Source organism: Oncorhynchus gorbuscha, linkage group LG24, assembly GCF_021184085.1.
Source record: "Oncorhynchus gorbuscha isolate QuinsamMale2020 ecotype Even-year linkage group LG24, OgorEven_v1.0, whole genome shotgun sequence".
Lineage (NCBI taxonomy): Eukaryota > Metazoa > Chordata > Actinopteri > Salmoniformes > Salmonidae > Oncorhynchus > Oncorhynchus gorbuscha.
Window position 1 is genome coordinate 27,731,251 of NC_060196.1, and position 15,064 is coordinate 27,746,314.

General features: G+C 45.9%; 1 protein-coding gene across 2 annotated transcripts in view; it reads left to right on the forward strand.

Moving 5' to 3' along the window:
• The first annotated feature begins 10,704 nt into the window (after positions 1-10,704).
• Positions 10,705-15,064, forward strand: part of LOC124012140 (splicing factor, proline- and glutamine-rich-like) — a 28,420-nt gene continuing 24,060 nt past the window's right edge. Inside the window, exon 1 of one of the 2 annotated variants that reach the window (XR_006834671.1) lies at positions 10,705-11,535. Coding sequence is in view for 1 of the 2 variants with exons in the window: in XM_046325597.1 (XP_046181553.1) it covers positions 10,840-11,535 (696 nt within the window). In the remaining variant the exon portion in view is untranslated. The remainder of the gene's footprint in view (positions 11,536-15,064) is intronic. The other variant, XM_046325597.1, reaches the window with a different exon arrangement.

Genomic DNA, 15,064 nt, shown 5'->3' on the forward strand with positions numbered 1-15,064 from the left:
ACTTTGCACCTACACTGCTGCCATCTAGAGACGAAATCGAACCTAACCTGGAATAATACATTGTGACCTTTCTCTTGCATTTCAAAGATAATAATTTTTTCTTGTATTATCTTGTATTATCTTTTTTTCTATTATCTTTTACCAGATCTAATGTGTTCTATTCTCCTACATTAATTCCACATTTCCACAAACTTCAAAGTGTTTCCTTTCAAATGGTATCAATAATATGCATATCCTTGTTTCAGGTCCTGGGCTACAGGCAGTTAGATATGGGTATGTCAAATTAGTTGTGTTTGATAGTCTGTCACTGAAGTGTAGCATAATGACATGCATGAATAGATCTAATACTACAACGTCATCATCAAGGTAAACATGATGCTTATTGAGACATTTAGCAAAATAACAGTTTCTCCTTCGCCTTCTCTCTAATGTAAACCTTTTTATTTGCCTTTGAGTTGTGTTTCAGAAAGTTTTTAAAAAGTAGAGCTGTCCTCAAGAGGAGTGAGGTGATTTCAAAACTCTGGTAATGGCATCCGTCTGCAGCACTGCATTGTCGACAATTGTTTTATAATTCAACACATTTCACAAGCCTATTTTGGTAAAAAATGCACTTTTAGTTAATTAACCTGTGCAGCCGTCTTCATCGACCTTGCCAAGGCTTTCGACTCTGTCAATCACCATATTCTTATCGGCAGACTCAGTAGCCTCGGTTTTTCTGATGACTGCCTTGCCTGGTTCACCAACTACTTTGCAGACAGAGTTCAGTGTGTCAAATCGGAGGACATGCTGTCCGGTCCTCTCGCAGTCTCTATGGGGGTGCCACAGGGTTCAATTCTCGGGCCGACTCTTTTCTCTGTATATATCAATGATGTTGCTCTTGCTGCGGACGATTCCCTGATCCACCTCTACGCAGACGACACCATTCTGTATACTTCCGGCCCGTCCTTGGACACTGTGCTATCTAACCTCCAAACAAGCTTCTATGCCATACAACACTCCTTCCGTGGCCTCCAACTGCTCTTAAACCCAAGTAAAACCAAATGCATGCTTTTCAACCGTTCGCTGCCTGCACCCGCACGCCCGACTAGCATCACCACCCTGGATGGTTCCGACCTAGAATATGTGGACATCTATAAGTACCTAGGTGTCTGGCTAGACTGTAAACTCTCCCTCCAGACTCATATCAAACATCTCCAATCTAAAATCAAATCTAGAGTCGGCTTTCTATTCCGCAACAAAGCCTCCTTCACTCACGCCGCCAAACTTACCCTAGTAAAACTGACTATCCTACCGATCCTCGACTTCGGCGATGTCATCTACAAAATAGCTTCCAACACTCTACTCAGCAAACTGGATGCAGTTTATCACAGTGCCATCCGTTTTGTTACTAAAGCACCTTATACCACCCACCACTGCGACCTGTATGCTCTAGTCGGCTGGCCCTCGCTACATATTCGTCGCCAGACCCATTGGCTCCAGGTCATCTACAAGTCCATGCTAGGTAAAGCTCCGCCTTATCTCAGTTCACTGATAATCCCTAAAGCCAACACCCCATTTGGCCGCCTTTCGTTCCAGTTCTCTGCTGCCTGTGACTGGAACGAATTGCAAAAATCGCTGAAGTTGGAGACTTTTATCTCCCTCACCAACTTCAAACATCTGCTATCTGAGCATCTAACCGATTGCTGCAGCTGTACATAGTCTATTGGTAAATAGCCCACCCAATTTTACCTACCTCATCCCCATACTGTTTTTATTTATTTACTTTTCTGCTCTTTTGCACACCAATATCTCTACCTGTACATGACCATCTGATCATTTATCACTCCAGTGCTCATCATGATAATTTATCACTCCAGTAATCTGCAAAATTGTAATTATTCGCCTACCTCCTCATGTCTTTTGCACACAATGTATATAGACTCTCTTTTTTTTCTACTGTGTTATTGACTTGTTATTGACTTGTTAATTGTTTACTCTGTGTTGTCTGTTCACACTGCTATGCTTTATCTTGGCCAGGTCACAGTTGCAAATGAGAACTTGTTCTCAACTAGCCTACCTGGTTAAATAAAGGTGAAAAAATAATAAAAAAAAAAAAATAAAAAATTTAAAGAATCTGTCAAAATAGCATGTGTAGGTGAGGAGATCTTTTTCCAGACATGGGGGTTCTTACATGGGGGCAGGGTAGCCTAGTGGTTAGAGTGTTGGACTAGTAACCGTAAGTTCAAACCCCCGAGCTGACAAGGTACAAATCTGTCATTCTGCCCCTGAACAGGCAGTTAACCCACTGTTCCTAGGCCGTCATTGAAAATAAGAATTTGTTCTTAACTGACTTGCCTAGTAAAAAAGTCAGTAAAAAAATAATAATTACATCAAAAAAATATAAGACATTGTTATAAATTCACAGATAAGCTAATGATGTGAGGGAATGACAACATAAAACATGTATTAATGGTGTCATTATTAGACTTATTAGGCAAACAGTGATTTGACAAAAATTGTAAGTGCATTGCAGCTGTGCTTTTACATAGGACTTGCACATTTGGTAGTTTGTCAAATTATTTAATCCTGCATCTCCACCATGGGTCTTTGGGTAATTTAAAAAAACTTGAGACAATAATCTATTTAAACCTATTCCTGGGCTAAAAAGCAAAAGTATTCTCCATAGAGTATCCTTTTTAGTCCAGTGGGTAAATCTGGGTCCAGGAAACCGGCAGAGAGTGCACTGATTCTTTTGACAAGACATGAACCTTTCGCAACGCTTCAAACTCAACTCTCACAGAACACTGTTATGGGCATGTCCCACTGGCAACTTCCTGTGCGAACGTTGAGTAACTTTCATTTCTATTCCGCAACAAAGCCTCCTTCACTCACGCCGCCAAACTTACAGGACAAAAGAAACACCTATGTGAGAATGTTGTTCATTGACTACAGCTCAACGTTCAAAACAATAGTGCTCACAAATCTCATCACTAAGCTAAGGACCCTGGGACTAAACACCTCCCTCTGCAACTGGATCCTGGACATCCTGACAGGCCGCCCCAGGTGATAAGGGTAGGCAACAACACATCTGCCACACTGATCCTCAACACTGGGGCCCCTCAGGGTTGCGTACTTAGTTCCCTCCTGTACTCCCTGTTCAACCACGACTGCGTGGTCAAACACGACTCCAACACCATCATTAAGTTTGCCGATGACACAACAGTGGTAGGCCTGATAGCCGACAACAGTGAGACAGCTTTTGGGAGGAGGTCAGAGAACTGGCAGTGTGGTGCCAGGACAACAACCACTCCCTCAACGTAGCAAGACAAAGGAGCTGATCGTGGACTACAGGAAATGACGGGCCAAACAGGCCCCCATTAACATTGACAGGGCTGTAGCGGAGCAGGTAGAGAGTTTCAAGTTCCTTGGTGTTCTCATCACCAATGAACTATCATGGTCCAAACACACCAAGATAGTTCTGAAGAGGGCACGACAACACCTTTTCCCACTCAGGAGGTCCCCAGATCCTCAAAACGTTATACAGCTGCACCATCGAGAGCATCCTGACCGGTTGCATCACCGCCTGCTATGGCAACTACTCGGCATCTGACCATAAGGCGTTACAGAGGGTAGTGCGTACGGCCTAGTACATCACTGGGGTCAAGCTTCCTGCCATCTAGGGCCTATATACTAGGCGGTGTCAGAGGAAAGCCCAAAGAAATTGGCAAAGACTCCAGTCACCCAAGTCATAAACTGTTCTCTCTGCTACCGCACGGCAAGTGATCCCAGAGCCCCGAGTTGAGTACCAAAAGGCTCCTTAACAACTTCTACCCTCAAGCCATACGACTGCTGAACAATGAATCAAATGGCCGCACAGACTATTTACATTGACACCCGATCAATGATAGCAGAGTTGTTCAATTTTATGTACTCTCTACATTTCTATAAAACACAATTTTGCTGACTTGTGAGTTGGGACTATACTATGTTTTTCTCCTCTTCTGCAATAGCAGAAGCGCCAATGCCACCGTAGCACTCCGCTGAATCCAGGTGGAGCAGCTTCTGCTCCTATTACACTCATCTGAGCATCCTCCATCACTGTGTGCTCCTCCATCAACCACAGTCTCATTTCCTCTATGGTTAATACCATGTCTGAGGTTTGGATACCTTTGTCACTTGACTTGAGTGTTTCCGTCTCTTTGTCCATATTACCCTACAGTCTCTCAATCTCTCTGAACATCTCCACATTTAGCATCTCAAGCTCCTGGTCCTTCTCTTGATGTTTCCTCCTACCTCTTCCCCACTCTCTTTGCAGAGCTTGACTGCCTCTCTCCAACTCCGTCTTCATCTTCTTTAACACTTCTTTCTCTCTTTGTTTTCTTGTTCTCTGTACCAACTCATGTCTCTGAATGACCACTTGTCTTTCCTCTAGATGTTCTTTAATTTCATGAAGCCTGCACTTAACATTCTCAATCTCCTCCCTTCAATCCTATTCACGGATTTTCTCAAAATATTCTCTCTATGGAAGCGTTTTTTCATCTGTTGTCAGATCCAGCTCAATTTGCATTGTAGTTGTCTTCTGTCTGAGGTTGTTCTCAGTTTCCTCTTTAAGTTGAGTGGAATCTTTGATCTGTCTCTGCATCTCAGCCTCCAGCAGTTTTTGGGGGGGCTGTCTGTATCTCAGCTCTGATCTGTTCTTCTCTCTATCTATTTCCACCATGTTGTTTTCAATCTCCTTTCTCTGTTTGTCTACTTCAGCCATCAGTAGAGCAAGCTCATTTTCCTCATCCTCCTGTCCTATTTCCTCAATTGATTCTCTCTCCATCTTCTCTGGTGAGGTTTGTGTTGCAGAGTTCACCTGCTCCAGACCTTTGTGCGCTTTTTCAATCTCTTCTGAATGCGTTTGTGTCACAGCATTCATATAGCTCCTTTTGTCTTTACGATTGCTTTTGCTTACATCTTTTTCTGTTCCTTGCTTTACCAGTTTGACTTTCTCCATGTCTCCCCTTTCTTGTTTTGTCTCTGCCGTAGGACATATTTCTTTCTCCCCGTCCATCTCTCTACTGCCTACTGCCATTATATTGTCTGCTCCTGAACTAAGGGTGTCTGTCTCTGCTGAAGACCACTCCAGGGTTTCCATTTTCCTCCCCTTCTATTTTTTAAGTTGAGTAATCTAGTAACCTTCTGTATCCTTTTCTCTCTGAACCTCAACCCTTATCTTTTCCATTTGATCCTTCTCCCTCTTTAATATGTCTTGCTTGTTTTGTATGTCATTCATAATCTCATCTAGCTCTTCTCTCTCTTTCTGTAACTGGTGCCTCAAGATTTCCATGCTGGTATAGTAGTAGCTGTCTTTACTCCAACCCATACATTGCCCTATCGCCCAAACAGGGTCAACTACTCCACCAACACCACGACCAGCTGGCGCAACTGGGTATGGCCATGGAGGAGGTCCTCAGCATCCTCCACTGTCTCGACACCACTAGCGATGCTCTCCATACCTCTATCAGAGGGTCTCCTACCACAGGTTGTCACAGTGAGCCAGTCCCCCAGCTTACCCAGCTGTCTGCCCAGGTCAGCGATGCCCGACTGTCCCTTCCGGAGAAGTATGATGGTACTCCATCGAAATGCTGTGGCTTTCTACTCCAGTGCTCCCTCCATACCCTATCAGACAGGAGACCCCACCATTGAGAGGTCCAAGGTTTCCACGGTTATTACCCTGCTGATCCGACGGGCGTTGGAGTGGGCTACGGCCGTCATGGAGAGAGGAGAGGAGGAGCTTGGTTCCTATAAGGGGTTCATGGTTCTGTTCAGGGTGGTCTTCGACTATCCTCCAGAGGTCAGACAGGGAGGTGAGCAACTTCTCCAACTCCAGCAGGGTGCCCGTACCGCTGCGGAGTACGCCCTCACCTTTCAGACTGTGGCAGCCTCCAGCGGATGGAATGAGCCGGCGCTCCACACTCTATTCTGGGGAGGACTGTGCAAAGAGGTCCAAACAGAGTTGGCGTGTCGGGATGACATCCCATCCTTCGACGCACTCAACACGATGGCCATCCGTCTGGATAACCTTATTCGGGAGCGGTGGTCCCCACCTCGCCACTCGCCTCCCTCCTTTGGCTGTCCTGAGGCAGAATCTGGGAATTTCATCGACCAGGCCCTTGCCTCCTCTGCCGATCAATCAATCCCCCATATCGTTAGCCCCGTGTTTTGGGACGTAGGTGTGGACATCCGCCAGGCTCTGGAGAGGGAACCCGCTCCTGCTACCTGCCCTCCAGAATGCATCTACATCCCTACGGGGTAAGAGATTGGCTGTTTACCTAGGCAGACATTCTTCGCCACTGGACACCCAGGTATCACCCTCACTATCCAATCGCTCTCCGATAAGCACTGGTGGCCTACCTTGGCGCAGGACGTTGCCCACTATGTCAACTCTTGCTCTGTATGTGCCCAAACCAAATCTCCCGGCATGGTCCAGCAGGGAAACTACTGATAGTTTTACCACTGTTATGGTTGTCGTTGACAAATTCTCAAAATCCTGACATTTAATCCCTCTCTCTGGTCTACCTACCACTCTCCAGGTTGCTGGGGCACTATTCCAGCAGGTCTTCCGGCACTAGGGCAGCCTCACATCTGGGTACCGGCCTCAGTCCAATGGGCAGGTGTAGAGGACCAACCAGGAGCTGGGGAGTTTCCTAAGAAGTCTCTGCCAGGACCGGCAGGGGGAGTGGGCCAAGTTCCTGCGGAATACACCCAGAACTCACTTCGTCACTCCTCCAACCCAGCTGACTCCCTTCCAGTGCGTCCTGGGATATCAGCCGGCCCGGGTTCTGTGGACTCCGAGCCAGACCAAGGCCCCTGCAGTGGACTAGTGGTTCAGAGGAGGTGTGGAACGCCGCCCACATCAAGGATCAAGGATCTCTCTGTACACATGAGGCTCCAGTGCGCCGTCAGAAGGAACAGGCGGACCACCACCGCAGTGAGGCTCCTGTGTGCCACCCTGGTGATCGCGTCTGGCTCTCCACCAGGAACCTCCCACTCCACCTACACTGACGGAAGCAGAGCCCCCGGTTTGTGGGGCCCTTCAAGGTCCTCCGGATGGTCAATGAAGTAACCTATTGTCTAAAACTCCCCACCAACTGCCGGATCTCACCCTCCTTTCATGTTTCCCTCCTCAGGCCGACAGTTCCTGGTTCTCTGGCTGATGCTGTCCCCCTGCGACACTCGTCCGCCTCCCCTGGACATCGATGGGACTGCCGCCTATGCGGTTAGGTCCATCCTGGACTCCTGATGTCGTGGGGGTTGGCTCCGGTACCTGGTGGACTGGGAGGGAAACGGTCCTGAGGAGCGTTCTTTGGTCCGAGTGGTGGACATCCTGGAACCCAACATCAACCCGGAATTTCCATCTCCGCCGTCCGTACCGGCCTGCTCCTCACCCTCGGGCCGTCCTCCTGGCTAGCGGGGTACTTTCACACCTACTCCTGCTCCCTCCTTCCAGTGTTCGACGTCACCGGTCTACTAACCACTGGCCCTGGCACCTATCATTACATACATCTGCTCCCCATCATTACGCACACCTGGTTATCATTTTCTCCTTGATTACTCCCCCTTTATTTAGCCCTCAGTAGACAGCAGCCACTAGGTAGTATTGTTTTCTCTCAGATTCTGTACGCTTCTCATGTTTTTGTTCATCTGCATCGATTCATTATTAAACTCATCTTCTGCACCTGCTTCCTGAATCCCAGCATATTCGTTGACCTATTCCTCTGTGCTGGCACAGATCGACTACTCGCAGGGATCCTCTCAGGGTCCCGTGCCCTTAACCCACCCTCCTCTACTTCCTTCACTGCCTGACACCTTCTGTACTACTCTGATCCTGGCCACCTCAACCTGCCTCTCTCACACCGAACACTTTCGATCCCCAGCAACATGGGCACCCCTACAGTTGACACACAACTTCTTCCACATAAACTACACATTCCTCTGTCCCATGCCCTCCTGCACACTTCCCACGTCTTGGAATTTCCCTCCTACACACTGCTGCAACATGACCATACATGTGACACCTGAAAGACCGCAGTGGGTTCTGCACAAAGCTCTAACAGAATAACTGATATTTCCTAACATGATTTTGACGTAAAGACAATGATTCAAAATTCAAAATGACAGATAGTGACTCCTCTACTTCCCCATGCTCACCACCAGGCCTACGACACACTAAATGACAGGCGTCACAAACACTGGGAATCTTGACCTTCAATTGCTCCACCTTCGCACTTAATGCTACCCCAGAAATCACTCCTTCAATGGTGCCGTGTTCCTCAGAGCAAAATAAGAAACCGAGTTGCATGACACGGAGCGCCCACTCCTGCCGGGCAAAATAAACACACACAAATATCACAAGTCCACTAGGGGTTACCTTCACTGACTCAACTGTCCACAACTCCTTTCCCACCCAGACTGAAACCACAAATGGATCCGCCAAAAGGCAAGGATTCACTTTCTCCAAAAATGTCACTCATACTGGACCAGATTTTTCTATATCATATCCATTGATGCAAGGTTCGGGCTCCGAGCTCTTCACCACACCTTCCTTCCACTTTGCTTAACGCCCACTCATTCACGTCCATTTCACCTCCAGAATTTGATCTGCTGTACTGCTCACTCTGTTTGTACTTGCCACCAGTATTCTTCGCCCCTGATCTCCCACACTATCGCCATCTTCATATACAGTGCATTCGGAAAGTATTTAGACCCCTTTACATTTTCCACATTTTGTTACGTTACAGCCTTATTCTAAAAATGATTAAATAGTTCCCCTCTCATCAATCTACAGAAAGTACCCCATAATGACATAGCAAAAACAGGTTTTTATAAATGTTTGCAAATGTATAACATTTTTAAAACTGAAATATCACATTTACCTAAGTATTCAAACCCTTTACTCACTATGTTGAAGAACCTTTGACAGCGATTACAGCCTTGACTATTCTTGGGTATGACACTATACGCTTGTCAGACCTGTATTTGGGGAGTTTCTCCTATTCTTCTCTGCAGATCCTCTCAAGCTCTGTCAGGAAGGATGGGAAGCATCGCTGCACAGCTCTTTTCAGGTCTCTCCAGAGATGTTTGATCGGGTTCAAGTCCGGGCTCTGGCTGGGCCACTCAAGGACATTCAGAGACTTTTCCCGAAGCCACTCGTTGTCCTGTTGGACCCCAGGCTGAAGTCTTGAGCACTCTGGAGCAGGTTTTCATCAAGGATCTCTCTGTACTTTGCTCTATTCATCTTTCCCTCAATCCTGAGTAGTTTACCAGTCCTTGCCGCTGAAAAACATCCCCATGCCACCATCATGCTTCACCGTAGGGATGGTGCCAGGTTTCCTCCAGACATGACGCTTGGCATTCAGGCCAAAGGGTTGTTTGTCATGGTCTGAGAGTCCTTTAAGTGCCTTTTGTCGAACTCCAAGTTGGCTGTCATGTACCTTTTACTGAGGAGTAGCTTTCATCTGGCCACTCTTCTATAAAAGCCTGATTGGCGGAGTGCTGCAGAGATGGTTTTTCTTCTGGAAGGTTCTCCCATCTCCACAGAGATACTCTGGAGCTCTGTCAGAGTGACCATCGGGTTTTTGGGCACCTCCCTGACCAAGGCTTTTCTCTCCCGATTGCTCAGATTAACCGAATGGCCAGCGACCAGCTTCTTCCATTTAAGAATGATGGATGCCAGCTTATTCCATTTAAGAATGATGGATGCCACTGTATTCTTCGGGACTTTCAATGCTGCAGAATTGTTTTGGCTTGTTTTTTGCATTGACATGCATTGTCAACTCTGGGACATTATATAGACAGGAGTCTGCCTTTCCAAATCATGTTCAATCAATTGAATTTACCACAGGTGGACTCCAATCAAATTGTAGAAACATCTCAAGGATGATGAATGGAAACAGAATGCACCTGAGCTCAAATTCGAGTCTCATAGAAAAGGGTCTGAATACTTGTGCAAATAATGTATTTCTGTTTTTTTTTATAATACATTTGCTAAAATTTCTAAACTTATTTTCACTTTGTCGTTATGGGTTATTGTGTGTAGGTTGATGAGGATTTTTAAAAATGTAATCCATTTTAGAATAAAGCTGCAAAGTAACAAATTGTAGAAAAAGGGAAGGGGTCTGAATACTTTCCGAATGCACTGCATATACAAGGAGTACCAGTACTGTGTAAATGTGCAGGGGGGTACGAGGTAATTGAGGTAGTTCAGCATGTACATGTGGCACTGGCAGCTGGTGGGGGAAACTGTAGGAGGATGGGCTCATTATAATGGCTGGAATTTAAGAAATGGAATGGAGTCCAGTGAGTGTGATGCCAGTGCAAAAACAATTAAGATAATGAAATAAATAATAAAGTGGGTAGGCAGTCTCATGGCTTGGGGGTAGAAGCTGTTCAGGTGCCTTTTGGTCAGGGACACATTTTTTAAACCTTAATGTGCCTTAGTCTGCAGCACTACTCAGGAGCCCAATATTCAATTTGAATGAGTGTATGAGATTATTAGACTGATAAGGGTTACACGGACCGTTAATGTGAAATGACTATGACTTACATAAAAAAAGAGTCTAAAAAAAACCACAAAGAAATGCTTGTTTACAAAAAAATCACATCCGGAGATTCCCGATATGTAAATACTTCTGGGCGGAGATACGCATGCGCAGGTGCTATTCCTGTCTAAATCGGGAGGTACGTCGACGTTATTGAATCGCCATTTTAGAAAGAAGGAGAGCTGTTTGGAACAACAGCAGTCAGTTAGCTTCGTGCTTCAACGTTATAGTGCATCTTTTTATTTTATCCAGTGATCGATCCTACAACGCAGAAATGTCTCGGGACAGATTTAACCTTAACGTTAGAGGAAATAATCGTGGAGTTGGATTTCAACGCCGAGGAGGTGCTGGCCCGATGCGAGGTGGAATGGGTAACATGAATAATTTCAGACAAAACCAACACCCTTTTCAAAGAGGGCCTCATCCCGGTAACTTTGGAAAACCACCCAACCAGATACCTCAGATAACCCCTCAGAAGCCACCCGCACCAACTCTTTCCCAGCCAGGCGCTCAAGCGATTCGGCCACCACCTACTCCTGGCCCTGCGCTAACCATGAAGGGCCCCATACAGCAACAGCAGGCCGCTGCCACAGTAGCTCCGGCCACCGCAGCAGCAGCAGCAACTCCGACGGCCGCAGCAGCAGCAGCAACTCCGAAGGCCGCAGCAGCAACTCCGATGGCCGCACCTCCCGCGGCCGCAGCAACAGCGCCTGCGGCTCAACCAAAAATGCAGTCCCCACCTCCGAAGCCTGTTCCTCCGAAACCCGCGCTTTCATCTCCCCCACCAAACCAAATAACAAAACCCGCTCTCTCATCTCCCCCACCAAACCAGATGAATAGGAACCAGCAAAGACCAGGACCCGGCAACGCCAATGGGAATGGGAATAAATCTGCACCCGGGAACAAAAAACCTGAACCTCAAACGCAGAAGAACACTTCAAATGAGGCGGAGGAAGCCCACCCCCCCAATGTGAGTAACGACGTTAGCCAGCCATGCTAGCTAACTTTCCGTAATTAGTATTTTAGCTACTTAGCTAAAAAACAGGTTATTATATCTAACGTTAGATATGCATATGTATTATGTGAAATAAAAGTGGGTCCATGGCATTGGGCTACTTAAGCGTTCCATTCACACGCTGCGGAGTTAGCCTGTAACTAGGCTAGTTGGCTACATGGGAGGCACGTCGGCCATTTTGTGAGAATGGGGTACATTTCCACAATGTTACTGAAAGCGGATTAATAGATATGCATCCACACACACTACGTAAAGTTTCGAGGAAAGCCACCGTGGAGACAAATGTAACATATTTGTGGCGCCGCGGGGAATCATTTGTTTGCAACAAAATTACACATCAATACATGGCCATTGCTGTTACAGTGAACCGGTGGAAAAAAACAAAGGAATAAGAAAAGGCGATGAGACATTAATTAACAGACATTCAGAAACATTACTTATAATAATTAAAGTTGAACAAGTTTGAGTGATTTATATAATTGTTGCAGTTCAATACGGGAAAAACGCTCATTTTATTTTCCAAGCCCATTTTCATTCGTTAGTATATTTGGCCAGGAAAATAATTATGTTAATATGCTAGTTGTGAATTACAAGGATGGGCATAATGCCATTTAATATCATAAAAGGTGAAGATAGATATGTTGGGAGTATTTATATACGACCATTCATGACTTTCAAGTCATAGTTTCCTAGAATGGTGGCATAAATGCTCAATAGATTCTCAATCAGAATATGTTTTTTAACCTTTTGTGCAAGAAATCGTAAACTGGGCATGTGGAGGAAACTGATCAAACTGAGCTCGTTATCTTTTGGGTAAACCGGACAATTGGGGTGAAGGGTGTCTCTTGAGTACTTTTTAACCATTTAATCTTAAAACTACCCACTAACAACTCAATCAATAGCCTATAAACTTTCATGATAGTCTTTTCACTAATTGAGGTTTCTGAATATACTGTGTTTTATTCCTCAATATAAATATAACAGAATTTACCTTTTTGATTTTAGAAGATGAAAGGGGACTGACTTGGGTAAATGGTTCCAGTTAAAATTCCAGCTGACTTAAATAAAAACAAGATAAAAAACATTCAGATAGGAAGGTGGGAACAATTTCAGTGAAAAACATGAGGGCAACAGTACTTGTGCAGATGAAGTCACCCAGGTGTCCCAAACAGGTAACTAATTTACACACTTTCAGTATTTGGAAGACCCCCAGTCCTCTCAAATCAAATGTATTTATATAGCCCTTCGTACATCAGCTGATATCTCAAAGTGCTGTACAGAAACCCAGCCTAAAACCCCAAACAGCAAGCAATGCAGGTGTAGAAGCACGGTGGCTAGGAAAAACTCCCTAGAAAGGCCAAAACCTAGGAAGAAACCATAGCCGCAGGCAGAACAGTTGAGACTGGAATAGCAGTTTCAACTGGTGGACTGGGGACAGCAAGAAGTCATCATGCCAGATAGTCCTGACGCATGTTCCTAGGGCTCAGGTCCTCTGAGTGACAAAGGAGAGAATTAGAGAGCGCATACTTAAATTCACACCGGATAAGACAGGGGAAGTACTCCAGATATAACAAACTGACCCTAGCCCCCCGACACATACACTACTGCAGCATAAATTCTGGAGGCTGAAACCGGAGGGGCCAGGAGACACTGGGCCCCAGCCGATGAGACCCCTGGACAGGGCCTAACAGGAAGGATATAACCCCACCCACTTTGCCAAAGCTCTATTGTGCTGCTGATGCCAGGTGCCATTGCAGTCTCTTTCTGCTGTGAAGCAGAGGGTCACCAAGCATGTGGTGCAGGTGATGGGGGACTCCATGCTGCGCCCCTTTGGCAAATCCATGCCTGCAGAAATAAATTTGGGCAGATGAACACTTGTGGTAGGAGCAGAAGGCACTTAGGTAGAGTGGCCAGAATGTGGTGCTGTAGCCAGCAAGCTCCTTGATGAGCAGCTCTCTGAAGGCTTTCTGTGAGAGGAAGAGCTTTCCACAGCTCTTAGCCATTTCCTTGTGTAGGATCAATGCATTAAACACAGCAATGTCAATGAAATGATAGAAGAAAGTCTTGTACAATTTCATTGTCTTATGTGGTACATTGTAATAGCCTGTCAGCGCATATGATAGGTCCACACCTCCCATGCTCTTGTTGTAGTCTTTTACTGCAGTTGGACTGGGGTCATTTTTGGTGGCCCATGCCCCGGCACCGTCCTTCACAAGTCTGATGACATGATCCCCACTGAAGGACTTGTGGATAGTTGTGCACATCACCACCTCTCTGGTATCCATCCACTTTACAAACAGCAGGCCATCTTCACCGATCCATTGCATGGTCCCCCACTCAGCCCGCTTAGGCATGTCGTTCACCTTCGTCTTCGGAAAGCCAACCCTGTTGGTACGAATGGTGCCACAAGCCCACACTTCCCGCTTCCTACGGTCTGCAAACAGGGTAGGGCTTGTGTAGATGTTCTCCACAAACAGTTTGTAGCCCTTCCCTGGCAGTTGAAACTCCAATAACTCCATTACAGAGTCAAAGCTAACTCTCTTACCGGTAGCAAAACTGTTCTTCCCCTCATAGACAAAAAAAATTGCATATGTAGGCACACACAGAATCAGCCAACGCATACAGCTTGTAACCCCACTTGATTGGTTTGTTCCTCATGTATTGTTTGAGGCCAATTCTGGCCTTTGAGGCTACCATCCTCTCATCTATTGACCCATTCTGGGCTTGCTGAAAGTAGGTTTTGCAGGCCTCAACAATGCTGTAGTAGTAGAAAGGTTTTATTTTGCACAGTCTATCAAATGTTGCTGTGCCTCTCTTCTTGTCATTCGCTTCATCAACCTTTGGGTCACTGGTGTGAAGCGCCTGTGAGAGAACCAGAAACGTTTTGCAGGATGTAAGTCATGGGGAAAGGCAGTTGGTAGAGAGATGATGTTTTCTGGTAGTCCCTCAGGCTTTTCAGCTTCACCAGCCCCATGTAGACAACCAGTGAAAGGTAGCAGAAAGGGTCTGATATGGATATGGGCTTCCATGCTACCTTTTTGCCTGCTTGCTTCTTCTCCCCATACTTATTCGACGACGGATTGGGTGAAGAAAAGCTGAAGGGGGCTGTACGTTGCAGTCAATCTGGTTGATAGCTCAATAGGGACGCATCGGAACGCAGAGATTTCAAAACATGAGTAGCCCTTCTTGTATGAAATTTCATCTTGGTTTCGCCTGTAGCATTAGTTCTGTAGCACTCACAGAAAATATCTTTGCAGTTCAGTTCAGTGTTTTCTTTCCAAAGCTGTCAAGTATATGCATAGTCGAGCATCTTTTCGTTACAAAATATCTTGTTTAATATATAAATAATATATGCCATTTAGCAGACGCTTTTATCCAAAGCGACTTACAGTCATGTGTGCATACATTCTAAAATGAAATACTGCCCCCAGAGGTTCAAGAGGTTAACCCTGCTCTAGGCTTAACAGAGTTTTATCAAAAAAGG